The 21,979-nt window shown below is 42.7% G+C and overlaps 1 protein-coding gene across 2 annotated transcripts in view; it reads right to left on the bottom strand.

The window, feature by feature from the left end:
• The window catches only part of xylb (xylulokinase homolog (H. influenzae)), a 202,915-nt gene extending 181,336 nt beyond the window's left edge, over nucleotides 1-21,579 (bottom strand). For both annotated transcript variants that reach the window (XM_052016789.1, XM_052016790.1), the window contains exons 1-2: nucleotides 21,441-21,579; nucleotides 8,165-8,247 (exon numbers count right to left, since the gene is read on the bottom strand). In XM_052016789.1, coding sequence (XP_051872749.1) covers nucleotides 8,165-8,247; nucleotides 21,441-21,491 — 134 coding nt within the window. In that variant the 5' untranslated portion in view covers nucleotides 21,492-21,579. The remainder of the gene's footprint in view (nucleotides 1-8,164; nucleotides 8,248-21,440) is intronic.
• Between the last annotated feature and the right edge of the window lie 400 nt (nucleotides 21,580-21,979).

Below are 21,979 nucleotides of genomic sequence, written 5' to 3' on the forward strand. Positions count from 1 at the left end.
AGTATATGAGGTTAGTGCAGGAAAACACCACTGAGGTTGAAGGTTAACCATGATCTTATTGAGTGGCAGAGAAGACATGAGAAGCTAAACAGCCTACTCCTATTTCTTTACATTATGTTCTTATGTTCATTCTTCTAACTACTGGAAACTGCTGATTATTTAATCATGGTTGCTCCAGGGATTGCTAATAACTGGGAGACTGTGCCTAATTTATTGACTGAGACCTACAGAGTCAGTAGATCATATTACCCTCAGGAGGATGTTCCCTGTTCAACAAAGCCAACATCATGCTCCAACAATGTGGGACAAGGTCACTGATTTAGAATAAGGACAGAAAATTTTCCACTGAGGAACATGATGGTCCTTCTAATTTAAACGATCAGCCATCCAGACTGAGACCCTCCAGGGTGCTTCTGGGACTAGTTTCCAGGTAATTCTCTAAGGACATGAGCTCAGTCTATGAATGCCTGCAATTTGGGAAAGTTGCAAAACAGGCAAATGCCCACGCCTGCTCTTGTGGGTTGAAGGAAAAGTCAAAGTTTAGCCAAGATTGCCAATAGCCTTCCAAATGCAAAACCAATCAGCAAACTGCTGGATCAAACATTTATCAGCAGATGTTGGCTAGAACAGTCCTAGGGCTAAGAGATTGAGGGTGAAGGTGACCTGATCCCTATGGGCCCCTGTGGGGGCTGGGGGAATATTTTGTGATCCATAAAGAACAATGTTGGGACAAATGAGTACTTAAAGGCAGTTTTGATTGTAGCAAAGTGTTTGAGAAGGCGAGAAAGAGTCATTATTGAGTGTGAGCAATGTGCAGAATAAGCTACCAGTGTGTTGTAATGAGCAATAGTCTTACTATGAATGGATGTGTATAGTAGCTGGCATTCTACATCAAGAGAATCTTGCACCTAAATATGATATTAATGACTGGTGCTAACACTCCTGAAAGTATGCACACAACTGCTTAATCCTGCACTAATCTGATTTTCAGCTCCGTGAGCTTGTTTTGCCAGTGCTGCATAGACTAAAACATTGCAAAAAAAACTGGTTTTATTCAGCAAGTCAGGTAACATCTGTCGAGGAAACACAAGTAGCATCTTTGGAGTTCAAATATTAACCTATCTGGAAGCAACACATGCAGCGATATTTTTCCAAGCTTCCAATCTATCTTTTCAGATATTGTTGCACCCACCATGCATTTGCAACATTTCCTGACCAACTTCAAATCAAGGTTTGTTTTTTTATATATACAGGAGTAGAATTCCTACTTTGACAATTACCTTTGCCTGAGGAACAATCAGTCAACCACGTAGCTCTGATGTGTTTAGTTAATGAGGTGGAGTTGACAGTTATCTGCCTCTAATAGTAGAATAAGATAATAATAGAAATTAAGTTGTTAAAATGTTGATGGATAGTTCAAGGGCTGTGACTTCAAAACATAACTGAATATTTTCATTTGTATTATGCACTGGTGGTTTTATTCCATCATGTAACATCCCAGCTTTATCTGGGAGATATCATTCAAGCACTGGTACATTGTTATGCTAGCAGTCAGAGTTCAAATGCCACCACAGGAGCTGAGGAACATAAAATTAAGTAATGAGATAAATCTTCAATTTCTTCTAAAGCCATAAAGAATCACAGAATCATATAACAAGGAAAGCAGCTCCTTCGGCCCACTGTTGGTGCCAACCATCAAACTCCCACTTACACCAACCCCATTTTTCCCTCACATTCCTTCAACCCCACACCCCCCACCCACCCAGATTCACAGAGGCCAATTAACCTAAAATCCTGCATGTCTATTGAATGCAGAAGGAAATTGGAGCACCCAGAGGAAACCCACGTAGTCATAGGGAAAATGTAAAAATTCCACACAAACACCACTGGAGGTCAGGATTGAATCGGATCAATGTGTTTAATTATATAGCATGAGCTCCAAGGGTGAATAAGAATTTTAAGTGCAGCCATCTTCAAGGACATCAGTAAACACTTAATGTGGCAAAAAGAAAGAAAACAGGGTATAAAATTCTGGAAGGACAATAGAGACATCTAGCAAAGTTAGCTAAAACCAATTATTGTAAAACATCTCTGGGGACATGCAGCATAAATTTGACCACCTTACACCTCTAATGCTGTTTAACAGAAAAATGGAGATTCTGCTGCATGAGGAGGTTTATTTGATTGACCATCCAAAGGGCCCTCCCAGTGAACAAGTATGTACCATGCCTCACTGGATTTGGCAACAGATGCTAAAGAGGGTGGATGACCCTTAGGAAAGGCAACAAGCACTGACCATGAAATGACAGCTAGAGGTCCCAGTGTACCTGCTCCAAAACATTACTTCACTATCCATTTCCTACTGGCCTTGTAAACTAAACCTCACATTTTTTCATGGCTTACCATGCCTGCCTAAAGATAAAGAAGGAAGTTGCAGAATACCTAGAAATAAAATATCAATAAGCACTAGAGGACTGGAGGCTGCCCAGTTTGGGTACTCAGACTTCAGTTATCACAACATTTTAAGACTATTAACTACATAGTAATTACCATGTCTTCAGAAAGAAGCAAAAATATTGCAGAGCCAGCAATTAATTGAGATAATAAATAGAGAAAATTAAACAGAAATTGAGTATGGATTTTTGGGAAGTCTTAGACATGCACATGGAAAGTGACTAGAGAAGATTAAAAGGCGTAGGAAGGCAGAGAATTATAGGGACGGGAGCAATATGGATTAAAAATTGGGTAGAAAGGTTATGATAGAGAAAAGGAATTTGAGTAGGGTCTCAGTGGTTAGAACTGGGGAATGCTAGCTCACTGCCTTCACTTATGAGGTCAATAATGTACACCATGTGTTGAATATTGGCATTGAGGGGGTTCTGCAGAGACTTACTAATTATATCAAAATGAGATACATTGCTCATTCTTTAAAATGACAAAGCAAAATATTAGTTAAAGGAAATAGACTAAAATGTGGCACATAGAATTTAATGTCAACAAGTATGAAGTGAGCATTTTATTAAATAAAAGCTGTAATGTTTTTATAATCATTATTGATTTCAATTCTCTTCATTTTTCTGATATTTTCTTAGATCATAGAAGGAAATGAATCAGCCTGGTGAATCTATACCAACTCTCTGGGGCATTTTATTCTATCCTAATCCCCACTTATTTCCTTGTAACCTATTCTCTCATGCCCATCAACACCACCCTGATTGCCCTACTGCCCACGAAGGGTGTTTACAGTAACCTACACACAAGGGACAACAGACAATGCCCTACCAACCAGCATGTCTTTGGGATCTGGGAGGAAACCAAAGCACCTGCGGGAAACCTACCACCTCAGAAAGAAATGGAAAGTGCACACAGACAGCACCAGAGATCAGGATCAAACCTGGGTCACTGGAGCCGTGAGGCAACAGTACTATTTGCTCGACCACGGTGTGGCCTGTGGGTTCAACTCTGTTCTACATTAAAGACAGCAGCTCAGATTAATAGGCTAGTTACAAACAAGTCAGTGGAATTCTGTTTTATCTGAGTTAGTATACAAATATAAAATGCAAAAGGATAATGATAATCTATATTAAACCTCAATAAGACTACAGTTAAGTATAAGAATACTGTTGAGACTTTAGATAGGATATAATACTCTTGGTTTTGAAAGTTTGAAATCTATAAATGACACAAAACTTGAAAATGCAGCAATGTGAGAAAGATCGTAACTGCTTTTAAGAGGACATAGGCCAGTAGAATGGGTGGACACAAAGCAGATTAAATCATACACATTAAAATGATGATACATTCATATGTCTTATATTTTACCAGAGGAAGAATAAGGAGAGAGAATAAAAAACACTTCTATATTCAAAGGGTGATACAAATGTGTAACTTCCTTCCACAAATGGCAATCAATGCTGTCATCTGTTAATGTAAATCTGAGATCCAGAATCAGAATCCTATTTATTATCACTGTCTTATGATGTGAAATGTGTTGTTTTGTGGCAGCAGTACAGTGCAAAGACATAAAACTACTATAAGTTACAAAATAAATAAATAGTGCAAAAAAAAGGAATAATGATGAGGTAGTGTTTATGGATTCATGGACCGTTCAGAAATCTGATGGCGGAGGGGAAGTAGCTGTTCCTGAATTGTTGAGTGCTGATCTTCGGCCTCCTGTACCTCCTCTCTGATAGTAATAACAAGAAGTGGGCATGTCCCAGATAGTGAGGGTCCTTAGTGATGGATGCCACCTTCTTGAGGCACCACCTCATGAAGATGTCCTTGATGATGGGGAGGGTTGTGCCCGTGATGGAGTTGGCTAAGTCCTGGATTAGTCCTGTTTGCACTCTCTATCTCTCCATACATTTACATGCTTTTTTTCTCTGCTATCTTGGATGTTTTTTGTTATTATTCATTCAAGGGATGTGGGCTTCACAGGCTGAGCCAGAACTTAATTGCCCATTCCTGATTGCCCTTGAGAAGGTGGCAGTGAGCTGCCTTCTTGAAACAATGCTGTAGGGAGAGAGTTCCAGGATTTTGACCCAACGACAGTGAAGGAACAGGGATATAGTTCCAAATCAAGATGGTATGTGACTTGGAAAACAACTTCCAGGGGGTGCTTTTGCTGCCCTTGACCTGGTAGAAGTGGTGGGTTTGGAAGGTGCTGTCTGAGGAGTCTTGGTGAGTTGCTGCAATGCATCCTGTAGATGGGACAAACTGTTTTACTGTGTGTCAGTGGTGGAGTGAGTGAATGGTTGTGGATGGGGTGCCTATTCAGCGGGCTGCTATGTCATATATAGTGTTGAGCTTCATGAGTATCATTGAAGCTGCACTCATCCAGGCAAGTGAAGAGTATTCTATCACACTCCTGACTTGATTCTTGTAAATGGTGGGTGTAAAAGGCTTTGGAGGCGAGTTACTCACTGCAGGATTCCTAGCCACCGGTGCCATGTTGTGTATATAGCTACTCCAGTTCAGTTTCTGGTCAATGGTAAGCCCCAGGATATTGATAGTGGGGGATTCAGTGACGGTAATGCCATTAAAAGTCAGGGGGTGATAGCTAGATTTTCTCTTGTTGGATATCATCATTGGTGGCACTTGTGTGGCATAAATGTTAGTTGCCACCTATCAGCCCAGTCCTGGATATTGTTACAACTGATCATTTCGATAATATATTTTATATTTAACCGTTAGCCATGTTCCTTCATTTGTTGATTGATATTCCTGGATTTGCTGAAATGCCATTGACTCTTTAGGGTACATGCCCTCAATTTACAAAGCTTTCATCACTGTAACAAAAAGTCTGCCAATCTCCCACCCTATAATGCATTACATTCTGTTTTTTCAACATTCTTTTTGCCTTCACTGAGATCACAAGGCTTTGTAAATTATTGTGAATCCACACAGTTTATTTTGTACATCTTCAAAGGTTAAAACCCTCCTCTAAGAAGTGATGACAAGCTATAACCATTAATACTGAGCTGGCTGTAATTAATAGAAATGAAAAAAAGCTAATAGTTGTTCATTGAATCTTGTGTTGTCAACATAAACAATCCAAAGAATACATTATCCTTCAAAGTGGATAGAGTGTTGAGGGGTGGGGGGAGGAGGGAGAGGGAAGAGATGTTATAATGGAAAAAGGACTAGGATTGTGATTTGATCAGAATCATCAACATGTGCCCCGAGATTGATGATTATCCAGGCAAAAGGTCAGATTTATATAGCAAGACTTGAAAGAACACGAGGAGGTTGATGGATCTTTTGAAAGTGCCAAGGCCAACCATGGCGGGTTTGAACATTTCCAAAATCATTCAAATCCACAAATCTGTCATGTGGAGAGGCAGCAAGTTCCAATACCGCAATGGCATAAAATTTTCCAAAGGAGTCAAAACAAATCATCAACAAAAGCTGCTCCTCTCCTAATCAAGAATTTTAAATATAATGGCTAATAAAATGACATTTTATTCTTTCAGATACTTGTGTTGAGGTATGGTTAAATGTTTATGCTTTCTTGGTCAAGATTCTTGAACTATTCAACGCAACCTGAATTTTTATATTTAAACCAATGAGAAATACCATATTTTTCTTTAAAATCAAAATGCAGCAGCCCTTTCATAAATTGAGGAACGTTGGTATTCCTTATTATTCTTATGTGCTTCCTTGCTGACTAAGCAACTCCTTGCGACCCTCATACTAACCGTCTCACATTCTGTTACAATTGTCTTCTGTGAAATAATCCATTGGATATTTCAATCTTTCTTATCTAATTTACTGTTTCCAAGTATTATACTTTGTTGGCATCATTTTGGTGGATTTATTGTACCTGTTCTGTCCCCATTTATCCCTTTCCTTTAAGCATATCACCACAGTTTAAGTCATTGTCCTGACCTTCAGTTTTAAAAATAATTCTGTTCCAGCACATTCCTTTCCATCAGCATAATTTTTTTGTCTTAAATTACCATCATACTTTGCTTCTCAATCTGACACCATTGTCGTTCAGAGGAGACACAAAAGACTGCAGATGCTGGAATCTGGAGCGACAAACAATCTGCTGGAGGACCTCAGTGGGTTGAGCAGAATCTGTGGGAGGAAAGGAATTGTCTCTAAGAAATCATCCCGCTGTAGGGTTTCAACCCAAAACATTGACAATTCATTCCCCCCCAAAGATGCTGCTCAACCACTAAGTTCCTCCAGCAGATTGTTTGTTACTCTTAATACATGGTGTATTTGTTTTAACAATCTTTACAATGTTGCTCCATTATAGCAATAATAATAAAACAACAAGATGCTTTCAGAAACAATTTAAAATTGGTTTATGCATTTAAAACATTCCACTTTTTGTTTAAGCTACCTCTTACAACTGGATAACGTGGTTGTGGAAGCCCACAATGTGGCATTGGAATGCTACGTTTCTTATATCGCAATTGAAAAAGTACTCAATTAATCTACAGCACCGTAAAACATCCTGAAGTCATGAGAAGCATTATATAAATTCAATTTTTAAAGCTTCCAAAAACTGATAAGTAACTTTATGCAAAAAAAAGAGCAACTTGCAGTTACACAGAACTTTAACATAGCAAACTGTACCAAGATACCCCAAAATCTGATACTGAGGCACAAGAGGAAGCATCATAGCAGAAGATGCGGATTTATCTGTGTGACAGGTTTTTAGGGGCACTTTAAATGATTAGAGGTTGAGAGACGGAATGGTATAGAGTTAGAGAGAGAGAGCACAGAAACAGACTCTTCAACCCACCAAGTCTGCACTGACCATCAACAAGCACTTACACTAATCCTACATTAATCACATTTTTCATTGGGAAATTCCTAATCTTAGGGATTCAATTATTGAAGGTGCAGTCATCAGTGAGGAGGGGGGTATTGGTATTGGTATTGGTTTATTATTGTCACTTGTACAGAGGTACAGTGAAAAACTTGTCTTGCATACCGATCGCACAGGTCAAAAAATAAAACACTTGCAGTGCCAGATGCAATCACACAGATGAAGAGTGTGAGAAAATGGAGAGATCTGAACATAGGACAGCAAGTACATGGATGATGGACAAACAGGATGGTGCAAATTAGGATACAGGCAGAAGAATCCTAGAAGATCTTAAACATATGGAGGGTGGAAGTGAGGTAGCTGCCAAGCAATGCAATGAAAATGCAAGCGTAACAAAGCTATGGAGAAAGATTTCAGCAGAAGATGAACTAAACCTATGAGCTATGCAAAATAGCTCTGAGGATGGGCAAAAGCTATGCTAAAGGTACAAAGTAGGAGACACACTGATGTAGTCAAAAGCTCATTAAATACAACACCAAAGCTGTAAACCAATTATTTCAGCCTCAGGCAGTTGTCAAAGAGAGGGATGGAGTTGGTGGTTAGGGGAAGGTAGAGAGAATGTCAAGTTGGAAAAAAAAATTTGCACATGCAGTAATCCATTTCACACAAACTATCATGATTTCAAGCCATTAATGGATTAAGATTTAGCTCCAAATCGAAATTGACCTATTTTCTTAATGAGTAGCTGCCTCTACTTAAGTATTACAAATATTTCAGCAGATCTACCAAGATTGTCTTCCCCTGTAATTATGTTTCTGCTCCCATTTTCTCCTACCCTCCTCTTTGTATGAAGTAGAAGCAAATGGTTATAAAACTTCTTACCTAAACTCTGGCAAATCATCATCAAACTTCACATTGGTCTCATGGATTACATTCAGATTATCATCAATAACTATGGCTTTCATCTAGAGAGGAGAAAATAGATTTGAGGAGAAAAATGTCAGTATAATCTGTCATATTCATAGAGGAATACAGTACAGAAAAAGGCCTTTTGACCCAGTGAGTCTGCGCCAATCATCAACCATCCTACATTAACCCATTTTATTCTCTCCACATTCCCAACCACTCTCCTCAGATTCCCACTCACCTACATATTTGAGACAATTTATAGTGGCCAAATAACCTACCAATCTGCACATCTCAATGTGCAGAGTTATAAATGGCTTCATGCAAAGCAATAATTCAATTAAGATTATCACGGAATCCTCCAAATAACTATAGCATAGGTATGAACAGTTTGCTTTGATAAGATATCTTTATTAGTCACGTGTACATTGAAACATACAGTGAAATGCACCTCTTGCGTTGAATGTTCTGGGGGCAGCCCGCAAGTGTCGCCACACTTCCGGCACCAACATAGCATGCCCACAACTTCCTAACCCGTACGTTTTTGGAATGTGGGAGGAAACCGGAGCACCCGGAGGAAACTCATGCAGACATGGGGAGAATGTACAAACTCCTTACAGACAGTGGCCAGAATTGAACCGGAGTTGCTGGCACTGTAATAGCGTTACAGACACGTATAATATAATTTTGATCTTATGTGCTATAAAGCACACACCAGTCAATGGGATTAGTCTATTGTCTGTCCAATCACTAGCAAGGCTAATTTTGATGGTATTCAACAGAAACTTGAAAAAGTTGAATGGGAGAGGCTGTTAGCAAGTAAAGGGACATCTGGCAAGTGGGAGGCTTTTAAAAGTGAGATAGAGAGAGTTCAAGACCAATATGTTCTGTTAGAGTGAAAGGCAAGGCCGGCAGGATTGGGGAACTCTGGTTAACAAGGGATATTGAGACTCTGGTCAGGAAAAGGAGGCATTCATGAGGTATAGACAGCTGGGATCAAGCAAATGCCTTGAGGAGTACAAGGGATGGAGGAGTACACTTAAGGAGGAAATCAGGAGGACAAAAGATAGATATCACAAGGATGATATCAGGATGCAAAAGGGAACACAAGATATCCTTGGCAGATAAGATAAAGGAGAATTCTAAAAGATTCTATAAGTATATTAAAAGCAAAAGGATAACTAGGGAGAGAATAGATCTCCTTAAGGATTAGTGTGATCATCTATGTGTGGAGACAAGGGAGTTCTGAAATGAATAATTTTCATCTCTATTTACCATGAAGAAGGTCATGGAAGCAAGGGAATTCAGGAAAAAGAACAAGAATGTCCTGAAACATATCAATACTACAAAGAGGAGATGTTGATGGTCTTGAGGACCATAAAAGTGTATAGATCCCAGGCCCTGACCCAAGTGTATCCTAGGACATTGAGGGAAGCAAGGGAAGAAATTGCTGGGGCCCTGGCAGAGATTTTTCTACCTTCCTTAGTCACAGCTGAGCTACCAAAAGACAGGAGGATGGCAAACATTGTGCTGTTATTCAAGAAAGAATGCAAAGACAAGCCAGGGAACTACAGGCCAGTAAGCCTAACATCAGTGCAAGTCACTGGAGGAGATTCTGAGAGACAGGATCTATCTGTATTTAGGAAAGCAAGGACAGTTTGGGGATTGTCAGCATGGCTTTATGTGCAGGAAAGCACATCTTACAAATTTAATTGAACTTTTTGAAGAGGTGACCAAGAGGATTGATGAGGCAGCGCAGTATACGTTGTCTACTTGAACTTTAGTGAGGATTTTGACATGGTCCCACATGGTAGACTGGCCCGGAAGGCGAGATCATATGGGATGCAGGATGAGCTAGCCAACTGGATACAAAATTGGTTTGGTGGAAGAAGTCAGAGGGTGGTAGTGGAGGGTTGTTTTTCTAGATTGGAGGTCTGTGACCAGTGTCAAAGGAATAGCTAATGGAACTCAGACAAATGTGGAGTGATGCATTAAACCAAGGTAGGACATGCAGAGTGAATGACAGGGCCTAGGGGAGTGTTGTAGAACAGAGAGACCAAGGGGTACAAGTACAGAGTTCCCTAAAAGTGGCAACAAAGGTAGACAAGGTGGTGAAAAAAGTGTAGGGCATGTTTGCCTTCATCGGGCAGGGTACTGAGAACAAGAGTTGAAACATCATGTTACAGCTGTACAAAACATTGGTGAGATTGCACTTGGAATTATTGTGTGCAATTCTGGTCGCCATACCATAGGAAGGATGAGATTAAGCTAGAGATGGTGTAGAAAAGTTGCCAGGAGTGGAGAGCTTGGGTTATGAAGAGAGACTGGAAAGGCTGGGACTGTTTTCCCTGGGGCAAAGGAGGCTCAGAGTTGACCTTATAGAGTTTTATTAGATCACAAGGAACACAGATAAGTTGGATGGTCACAGTCTCTTTCCCATGGTAGGAGACTCTAAAACTAGAGGGCATTGGTTTAAAGTGATAGGGGAAAGATTTAAAGGGGACCTCAGGGGCAAGTTTTTCCACACAGAGGGTGGTGGGTATACATGGAATGTGCTGTCAGAGGAAGATGTAGAGGTGGGTAGAATTACAACATTTATATTTGGACAAGTACAAGGACAGGAAATGTTTGGAGGGATATGGGCTAAATGCAGGCAAATTTTAGCTTCTATGCACTGAGCCTATAGCAAGTTTATGGAAGTTGAGTACTGGTCAAAGGGGCAGATTTAAAGCCTTAATGGAGGAGAAGGAGAGAGGTGGAGAATTTAGGGAATTGCCAGCTGAACTCACAGTCTTCAATTGCATTGAAATTAAACCATGTGGTGTGCTAGAGGTCAGAATTTGATGAGGGTAGCTATCCCAGAGAGCTATTGGGCTGGAGGAGACTACACGGACAGGGAGAAGCAAGATAATAAAGGAATATGAAAACAAAAATGAGAATTTTAACAACAAAATCTTGCCAGATCAAAAGCTGACGGTTTGCATATGTAGGATATGTTGCAATTTGGACATGAGCAGCACAATTTTAGTTTACAGGAGATGTAAGGTGGGAAGTTTGAATGTGTACAGGAGTGGAATGAAGGTAATCCTATAGTCACTGATTGATGCTCAGTTTGTTTCCCATGCCACAACCTCAAACAATACTTTTTAAAAGCGCCCTGCAACTCCAGGACTACCGAGCAGTGAAATGCTGTGTAGAATCAACTCGTTAAAGCAAGAGAAGACAGAGAAATCTTCAGTGAATCTCCAACAAGGAATGGTGAATGAGTTTGGGGAACCAACTACTGAGGCAATCAAGTCATACACTAACGTTCAACATCAGTGAGGACAGGGTTAAAATATGAGCAAGAAACTTTCAAGTCCATGAAGAGTATATTTAGTTTAGCTCAAGGTGAAAGCAGAGTATCAAGGTTGCACAAGGCTGAGCTGATAGAATTATGAAGCTGATAAGTTAAAACTGTGTTATGCAGTTGAACAGTCTGCAAATATGCTATTTCTAGAAGCATAATGGTGCAACTTGGAGAAACAGTGTTATCCAAAGGATATTTGAGGTAGAGGAAACTGCAAGGGAAGGAAAACTAATGCTTATTACACAAGTAGAGCCAACATTCATGAGTGAGTTAAAAAAATTATTTATCATTGCAGAGAATTTGGGTCATCATAAAAATGGAGCAAAATTTAACATGTAACTATTGTGTCAATTAAAGAGATTATAAAAGAAAAATAGATTATAAAAGAAGAATAAGAGACGCCATTAATAAAAATTAGAACAACCATCACTGAGAATTATAAGGGAATGACAGGTTGCTGAACTTTTAAACAACAATCAACATATTCAGGAAGAATTTTTAAAACTATACACAATAATCCCTTCAAACCAAACATGCATCCCTCATCTAAGATAACAAAGCCTTTGCAACCAAACAGAGATGCATAACCATTATACCCATTGGCATGATTTCCTCCTCCCTGGTGCGATAAACTGGTCAAAATTAATTTTCAAAGAGAAAACATTCTGCATTTAAAGTTATAATGTTTTGAAATACCCATGTTGGAATGCAAACTGTATTTCCTTCAAAATGGAGACCGAAGGCCTAGTATAGATGGGAGGACAAGTTACTATAATTGATAGGCACTTTAAGATAATAAGGCTGGTTTTGTTCAGTTTGAAAATATTTGTTTAAGATGTTTGTTCATTAGCCTATCTTGTGTGTTTAATATATAGTGTAATAATCTAAAAATAAAGTGTATTTAAGGTTATAGATCACCCATTATCTAAATGAATCACAGGGCAAATTTATGCAAGTATGGCCTACTCGTTCCCCTATTATATTCTTACAAGTCATGAATCATTCCCTGTTTATTTAGTTCACCACTTTAATTCCTTGACCTGACACTTTAACTCTAGTGGCACAACACGTCAATCTCATTGACCACATGGAGCCTGTGGCTCAGGAGATAAAAGGCAAGATGAGTAATTTTAGTTATTTTCACTTTAGTATAATGTTGCTAAGTGCCTTAATGTGTTTTCATCACCTTAAGTTTTGTAATTATTTACATCAATGGTGTTAGTTCTTAAATGACCCTGAAGGTCAGAGGGACTTAAAAATTGTTAAAATTAATTACAGGTTAATACAAGGCAAAGCCCTGCCCCAGTATTTGCCTTCTATCGCATCCTGTCAGGGACATTTCAGGAGCAGCGACTCAACAGTACGCCTGAGGCCTACTGACTGCCAAAACTTGACCCCTGACTCCAGCACGTAGAGGATGAATGAGATCGGCTCTCCCCACTGGCCCCGGTAAGTACAAACAGATGGTAACTCCAGGCAACAGCCTGATCCAGGAAACTCTAATCCAAAAAAAAATGATTGAACATAGAACAGCACAGCACAGAACAGGCCCTTCGGCCCACAATGTTGTGTCAAAATATCTATTCCCTCCTACCTACAGAATGCCCATATCCCTCTATTTTCCTGTCATTCATGTGCCCATCCAAGCCCCTCTTAAAAGCCCCCAATGAATCTGCCTCCACCACCCTATCAGGCAATGCATTCCAGGTATCCACCACTCTCTGAGTAAAAAAACTTACCCCTCATGTCTCTTCTGAACCTACCCTCTCTCACCTTAAATGCATACCCTCTGGTATTGGATCGCTCAATAATGGGATAAAGATATTGCTTGTCCACCCTATCTATGCCCCTCATAATCTTATATGCTTCCAACAGATCATCCCTCAGCCTCCGCTGTTCCAGCCAACAGACCACCCTTCAGCCTCCGCCGTTCCAGAGAGAAGTGACCAAGTTTGTCCAGCCTCTCCTGATAGCACATGCCCTTTAGTCCAGGCAGCATCCTGGTAAACCTCCTCTGCACCCTCTCTAAAGCCTCTACATCCTTCCTATAGTGAGGTGACCAGAATTGCACACAATACTCTAAATGCAGCCTAACCAGAGTTCTATAGAAATGCATCACAACTTCTTGACTCCTATACTCAATACCCTGATTAATAAATGCAAGCATTCCATAAGCCTTCTTAACCACCCTATCTACCTGTGTAGCCACTTTCAATGAGTCATGGATTTGCATCCCAAGGTCTTTCTGCTCTTCAACACTGTTAAGGGTCTTGCCCTTAAGTGTACTGCCTCCTGACATTAGTCCTACCAAGGTGCAACACCTCACATTTATCTGGGTTGAACTCCATCTGCCATTTCTCTGCCCACATCCGCAGCTGATCTATATCACGCCGTATTCGTCGCCAGTCTTCTACACTATTCACAACTCTACCGATCTTGGTATTGTCTGCAAACTTACTAACCCACCCCTCAACATACTCGTCCAGGTCATTTATGTACATCACAAACAGCAGAGGTCCCAGCATAAATCCCTGTGGAACATCACTACTCACAGGCCTCCAGCCCGAGTAAGTCCCTTCACCCAGCACCCTTTGTCTTCTACAGGCAAGCCAGTTCTGGATGTACACAGCCAATTCTCCACTGATCCCATGCATCCGAACTGAGAAGGAATAGGCTGGGGCTTTTATATCCAGAGAAAATTAGGAGGAGGTGTGCGATGGAGGCAAAGTGTTTGCAAAGGATAGACCTGATTATGGGTAGGACATGGAAGGAAAGAGAGGAGGTCAGGGGATCACAGGTCAGAGTGAATGCAGATGCAGGATGAGAAGTCAGTGATCAATGTACCAGGGTTTCAAAGTTTTAGGAAATGTACCAGGGTTTCAAAGTTTTAGGAAGAATAGAGAGGGGGAGGAGCTGCAATACTAATTGGAGATAATATATCAGCTGCACTCCGGGGAGACGTAATGGAGGCAGAACATATGGGTAGAACTCAAGAACAGGAAGGGTGCAATCACTCTCTTGGGGGTGTACTATAAACCTCCCAACAGCCACCAGGACATTGAAGAACAGATATGCAAACAGATTAGGGAAATGTGTAAAAATTACAGGGTTGTGGTCATGGGAGACTTCAACTTCCCTGATATAAATTGGGACCTTTTAAGTGCAAGGGGGTTAGATGGGGCAGAATTTGTTAGGTGTATCCAAGAGGGTTCTTAAATCAATATGTTGACAGTCCAACAAGGGGAGAGGCTATTCTGGACCTGGTGTTGGGGAATGAGCCTGGCCAGGTGACTCACCTATCAGTGGGTGAGCAATTGGGGAACAGTGACCACAGCTCATTAACTTTCAGGATAGGTATAGATAAGGATCAGTATGGGGCTAGCAGGAAGGTTTTAAATTGGAGCAGGGCTAATTATGAAGGCATAAGGCAGGAACTAGGTAGAGTAAACTGGGAAAACCTTTTTGCTGGCAAGTCCACATCGAGCATGTGGAAAGTGTTTAAGGATCAAATACACAGAGTATATAGGATAGGTATGTCCTGATTAGAAGGAAGGACATGAATGGGAAAATAAGGGAACCTCGGATGTCCAGAGAGGTCATGAACTTAGTCGAGAAGAAAAAGGACAAGTATGCAGAGCTTCAGAGGTTGGGATCAGACAGGGCACGCAAGGACTATAGAGAAGTTAGAGATGAACTCAAGAAAGGAATTAGGAAAGCCAGGAGGGGCCATGAAAGGTCATTGGTGGGTAGGATTAGGGAGAGTCCAGAGGCATTCTGTACCTACATCGGGAATGAGAGGATAGCGAGAGAAAGGGTAGGACCACTTAGGCATGAAGAAGGGAATCTGTGTTTGGATGCAGGGGGTGTGGGTGAGGTTCTGAATGAGTATTTCTCATCAGTATTCACCCAGGAAAGGGACATGCAGGATGCAGAAATTGGAACTGAGGGCATAAACATGTTGGGGCATTTGGAGGTCAGGGAGCAGGTGGCGTTGGGTCTCCTGTACAGTATGTCCATTAGCCCGAAGGGATATACCCCAAGTTGCTGGGGAGGTGAGGGGGGAGATTGCTGGGGCCTTGACCAGTATCTTTGTGTCCTCTTTGACCATGGACGAGGTCCCAGATGACTGGCAAGTGATTGGTGTTGTTCCTCTGTTTAGGGGGGGAAACAAGGGAAAATCCGGAGTCTCTCGTCAGTTGCGGGGAGATTGCTGGAGAGGGTTCTTAGAGATGGAGTGTATGAGCATCTGGAATCCTGTGGCTTGATTGGGGAGGCCCGGCACGGCTTTGTGCGGGGCAGGTCGTGTCTTGCTGGCCTGGTTGAGTTTTTTGACAAGGTGGCGAGGGAGGCTGGTGGGGGTGGAGTTGTGGATGTCATCTATATGGACTTCGGTGGGGCGTTTGGCAGGGTCCCACATGGTGGGTTGGGATGCATGGGGTCAGTGGAGAGTTGGCTGTGTGGATCCGGGGATGGCTTGCCCATGGGGGACTTGTTTGGGCTGGAGGCCTGTGGGTAGTGGTGTTCTGCAGGGTTCAGAACAGATGTGAGGGGTACTTTTTTTTTTACTGAGAGTGGTGGATGCCTGGAATGCATTGTCTGATAGGGTGGTGGAGGCAAATTCATTGGGGGCTTTTAAGAGGGGCTTGGATGGGCCATGAATGAGAGGAAAATATAGGGATATGGGCATTCTGTAGGTAGGGAATAGCTAGGTTGGTCGAAGGGCCTGTTCTGTACTGTATTGTTCTATGTTCTATCACAAAAGTGACATCAAAGAACATCATCCATATCTCCTTTGTAAGTTATCTAAAACTCTTCACATTTTTGGATTTAAAAGACTTTCATCTTGCTCAACTGATGGCATAGACAATAATAATTGTGCAGCAGTTTAACTGTCTTAAAAAATTTACATCACAATGTCAGAGGTTGTAAAACAAGGTGGGAAAGGAAAGAGAATTTTACAAATACCTTTTCCCCCCCAGAAAGAATCTGCACCTTTAATGGAAATATGCCAGACTCCCAGTGTCAAAGATTGCATGCGACAGTTCGGATCAAAGTACAGGCTTAGACTGGATTACAATTAAAAAGTTCAGAACATAGTTGAAGAGTTACTCTTTCATGAGCGTTCATTAGTCAATAATGGCATCAAACTTAAGCAAAAGTTGCAGTCAAAAGTAAGAACACCCATGAAAAAAAAGTAAATGCTTGTTCAACAACTCCATTTATTGAACTTCTGCATAAGAATTGCACCATTGCAGTGTAGCAGCACTTAAGTAAAAACCCAGGAGACTTTCTTTCTCTGGAGACTTGATGAAAGATAAGAAATCTAACTGTGTATAAACGTCATCCCTATTAAATATTAAAAATAAGCCACTGTGCAGTTGTGGCCATGTTGCTATGTTCCTTCAACAGAGGAATAACAAAATGATATAACTTCTTTTGTGATCAGCTAAAGTCATTACTAACATTTAGCTCTAAAACATCTTGCCATTCATAATAACAATTAAACTGGAGACATAATGGTAACTTGTGATTTGTCATCTCTGACACCATATCAACTGCATTTCAAAATATAAAACCCCTTTAACTGTTTTTGATCATCACCTCTTTTTGGGATGGCTAGAACATGCTTGCTGATGACTGATAATGAAGCCACAAGTCACACTGACCACATTACACGTTGGTCAGTTGGACATGCTGAGCCCATCGTACATAGGCATAGAAAATTCAGTATTCAGCATATCACCAACTGTGGTGCAGCTGTTGCCACAAATCATCGGTGACCCCAGTTCAATCCTGACCCCCTGTGCTCTCTGGGTTTCCACTAGGTCCTCCAGTCTCCTCCCACATCCCAAAGGCATGCAGATTGGTAGGGTAAATTGGTTGCTGTAATTTGCCCCTACTGGTAGAATCTGGGGGATGGGGGGGTGTGGGGGTTTGATGGGAATTGAGGGACAATAGGTTATAGGGAAAATTAGTGGAGGAATTGGATTGTTCTGTATACCACCATGGACTCATTGAACGAAATGACTTCCTTCCATGTCAGAAGAAAATACAGAATGAAGTGAATGCTTGCAATTTGCAAACTTAGGTGGAATAGTAAGAAGTGTAGATGGAAATTTTTAAAAAAGCCAGCCAGACTTGGTGGAAAACTGTTGGGTTATCCACTCATTTTGGTTCTGTGAAAGATAAATTAATTACCTTCCTGGCAATCTGTGCATGGAGCCAAAGGATGTGGCTGCTGTCTTAATTAAATACATCACATCAGTATTCACTCTTCAGAGCAATGTAGTTAGAGAATTCATAAGAGAAATTATAACGTGTTATCATTAAGAAGGAGGTATTAGATGCTTAGTGGGCTTAAACGTGGATAAATCCCCAGGGCCCGATGAGATGTTTCCCAGGCTGCTAATAAGAGGCAAGGAAGGAGATTGCTGAGGTCTGGATGGAGATTTTTAAATCTTCGTTGGCCACAGGTGAGGTACCAGATAACTGAAGGAGAGCCAGTGAGGTGCCTTTATTCAAGATGGGCAGTAGTGATAAGCCAGGTAATTACAAGCCTAAGGTAAGTAAGCCTAAAATCAGTGGTAGGGAAGCTTCTGGAAAAATATTCTGAAGGACAGGATTAATCAAAAGACTATTCAAAGATGGTCAATCAAAGCCATGCTGACTTTTTCAAAGAATTAACAAAATGTATTGCTAAGAGCAGAGTGGTTGAGGTCGTCTACATGGACTTCAGTGAGGCCTTTAAGCAGGTCCCACATGGGAAACGGCACTTGGCAAGTTGGCAAAATGGATCCAAATTTGGCTTTGTAAATAGGCAGATGATGATGGTGGAGGGCTGTTTTTGTGATTGGAAACCTGTGACTAGTGGTATCACACAGGGATCAGCACTAGGACCCTTACTGTTTGTTATAACATTAAGAATTTGGATATGAATGTAGGAGGTATGATTAGTAAGTATGCAGATGACATGAAAATTTGTGGTACTGTTGCTGCTAAGTGGGGACAGGGTGATATTGCTCAGTTGATGAGATGGGCACAGCAAGGGCAATTGGATTTTAATCCTGATTATGTGTGATGTGATGTACTTTGCAAGGACATAGGAGATAGGATAGGAGAAACACAATGAATGATAGACCCCAGGGAGCACTGACAACCAGAGGAACCATGAATTCAATTGCCAGGATCCCTGAAGGTGCCAACCTAGGTAGATAAGGTGCTGAATTTGGTATATGAATACTTGCCTTCATTTGCAATATAGGGTATAGAATCTAAGAAAGTAAGTTATGGTACAGGTATATAATATAAGAGGATTAGGTGTAGGCCACCAGGCCCCTCAACCCTGTCCTGCCACTCAAGAGGATCATGGCAGATCTATGCTGGCTCCAGCTCCTATTCTGTCCGTTCTCCATAACCCTCAATTCCTTCTGCAACACCATATTCTGAACTGCTTTTACTTCTTACTATCTCGATGTAATTATGTGTGGCATGATCTGTCTGGATGGCACACAAAACAAAAGCTTTTCACTGTATCTCGGTACATACGACAATAATAAACCAATATTAATTCATCTATTGCCAGCTTAAATATATTTAACGATTTGGCCTCCACCACCCTCAGAGGTAGAGAATTCCAGAGATTCACTACCCTCTGAGAAAAGAAATTTCTATGAACCTATATTGATCCCTTGTTCGTGACTCTCCCACTTGTGAAAAAAATCACAACTACCCTATCAAGCCCCCTTAGGATCTTGTATGTTTGAGTATGGTCACCCCTATTTTTCTAAACTCCAAGAAATACAAACCCAAACCATCCAGCCTCTCTTGATAAGACAAACCTCTCATCCCAGGAATTAGTCTGGTGAATCTCCTCCAAAGCTACTATGCCCTTTGTTTTTAGAGTAAGGGTAAACAATGCATAGTATTCCAGATATGGCCACACCAACATCTTGTACAGCTGGAACAATAATCTCCTGATTCTTACACTCCAAACCCTTCGCAATAAAGGCCAACATGCCATTGGCCCTCTTAGCTCCTAGCTGGAATTATAAAACATTGGTTAGGCTACAGCTGGAGCATAATTGTGCAGTTCTGGTCACCGAACCATAGAAAGGATGCAAATCACTGCAGTGTGTGCAAAGAAAATCCACCAAGATGTTGCCTCGAATTGAGTGTTTCAGTTATAAGGTGAGACTGGACAAGCTGGGTTTGCATTTTTTGGAGGGGTGAAAGCTAAGGAGAGACCTGATAGAGGTACACAATATTATGTGGTATATAAATATATAGATAGTAGAAAACTTTTCCCAGGAACAAAAGTGTCTAAAACTGAAAGGCATAAGCTTAGGGTAAGGAGTAAGAGGATTAGAAGGGATCTGAGGTAGAATTTTTTCCACCCACCTCGGAATCTGGAAAGAAGGTATAAGAGACTCCAGATGCAGGAATCTGGAAAAAACAAACACTGGAAAAACTCACTGGGTCATACAGCATCTGCAGAGACAAAAGGTGTAAATCAAAGGGCTGAGAGGGAAGAGGAAAGATAGCCAGCAATTAGCAGTACGGGGGAAATAAAGGCTGATAGGTGATAGGTAGAACCAGATGGGGACTGGATGATGGGCAGATGGAAACGGGGCGGGGGTTGGTGGAAGGGGGAACAAAGAAAGAAGAAAACTGAGTGGAAAGGCGAGTGTGTTTGGGAGGTGAACATTGTGGGGTGTGGGCTACCTAAATTTGAAAATTCAATTTGGAACATTTTGCCTGAACAGATATTGGCAGCAGATACTCTCACAACACTTAAGAAGTATCCAGACAAGCGCCTGAATCACCAGAGCATTGAAGGCTATGAGCTAAGTGCTAGTAAATGGGATTAGTACAGATTGGTACTTGACGTTTGCCATGGACATGGTAGGCTGAAGGGTCTCTTTCTATGCTCTACCTTCATCTCACCTATGCAGCACACACTTCCTTCAGCCCTATCCCTGAAATATGGCTTGTCCACATCTTTACTGTAAACCACTTTAACATCAAACACCCAGATCATGCATCCACCCATCCAACCTACACTAAAACTCCACAAATCCTCTCGGTTTATTCCCAACTGCACCCAGTCCCCAAATTATTTCAAGCATCCAATTTAGACCAAATTCCAATTCACCTCATCCAGCCTAAAGCCAAATCATTTCAACCCAACCTACAACTTAAAGCTAAATCAGCACCAGCCAGAACACCCATACCTACAGCCCGTCCTGGTCAAACCTTCCACCCAAACACCACCTTAACCTGAGGTGGACAACCCTCTCAGGGACCTACCCCAGGCTAACAACCCCACCTCCATCCCTTCTTCTCCTCCTCCTTGCCCAACACCATTCTAGTCCCCAACCAGGGGCTGAAACCCCCTCCAGCTGATGCCCACCATGGACCACCAGCTGAAGATGCCCACCATGGACCACCAGCTGAAGATGCGCACCGTGGGCCACCAGCTGATGCCCACCGTGGGCCACCAGCTGAAGATGCGCACCGTGGGCCACCAGCTGATGCCCACCGTGGGCCACCAGCTGAAGATGCGCCCCGTGGGCCACCAGCTGATGCCCACCGTGGGCCACCAGCTGAAGATGCCCACCGTGGGCCACCAGCTGAAGATGCGCACCGTGGGCCACCAGCTGATGCCCACCGTGGGCCACCAGCTGAAGATGCCCACCGTGGGCCACCAGCTGATGCCCACCGTGGGCCACCAGCTGAAGATGCCCACCGTGGGCCACCAGCTGAAGATGCCCACCGTGGGCCACCAGCTGAAGACGCGCAGGACGCCACCAGATACTCCGGTGAGGAGACGGAAGCCAATCGGCGGGGAGAGTTCGGGCTAGGCCGTCCCGCCTCGCCCTACCTGCCAGCCCGAGCGCGCCTCACCTGCTGCGTGCTGAGATCGACGCCCAGGTAGCGGTCTCCGCCCGCCGCCATGCTCACCACGGCTGGCGGGGAGGGGAAAGGATGGCGCCAGGCTAACGGCAGCAAGAGGCGGGGGCGGGGCTAACAGGAGCGCGAGGCGGGGGCGGGGCTAACAGGAGCGCGAGGCGGGGGCGGGGCTAACAGCAGCAAGAGGTGGGGGCGGGGCTAACAGGAGCGCGAGGCGGGGGCGGGGCTAACAGCAGCAAGAGGTGGGGGCGGGGCTAACAGGAGGGCGAGGCGGGGGCGGGGCTAACGGCAGCAAGAGGTAGGGCGGGGCTAGAGGGAGGCGGGGGCGGGGCTAACGGCAGCAAGGGATGGGGCGGAGCTAGAGGGAGGCGGGGGCGGGGCTAACGGCAGCAAGGGATGGGGGCGGAGCTAAAGGGAGAGGGAGGAGGGGGCGGGATGACATGGAGCGGGCGCGCCTTAGGTGGGGATAACGGGTTCGTGAGCCGGGCGGCGGGACTGAAGGCGCGCCCCGGGACGGTGGGGGGGGGGAGGGA

This window comes from Pristis pectinata, chromosome 5 (assembly GCF_009764475.1).
Source record: "Pristis pectinata isolate sPriPec2 chromosome 5, sPriPec2.1.pri, whole genome shotgun sequence".
NCBI classification, from domain to species: domain Eukaryota; kingdom Metazoa; phylum Chordata; class Chondrichthyes; order Rhinopristiformes; family Pristidae; genus Pristis; species Pristis pectinata.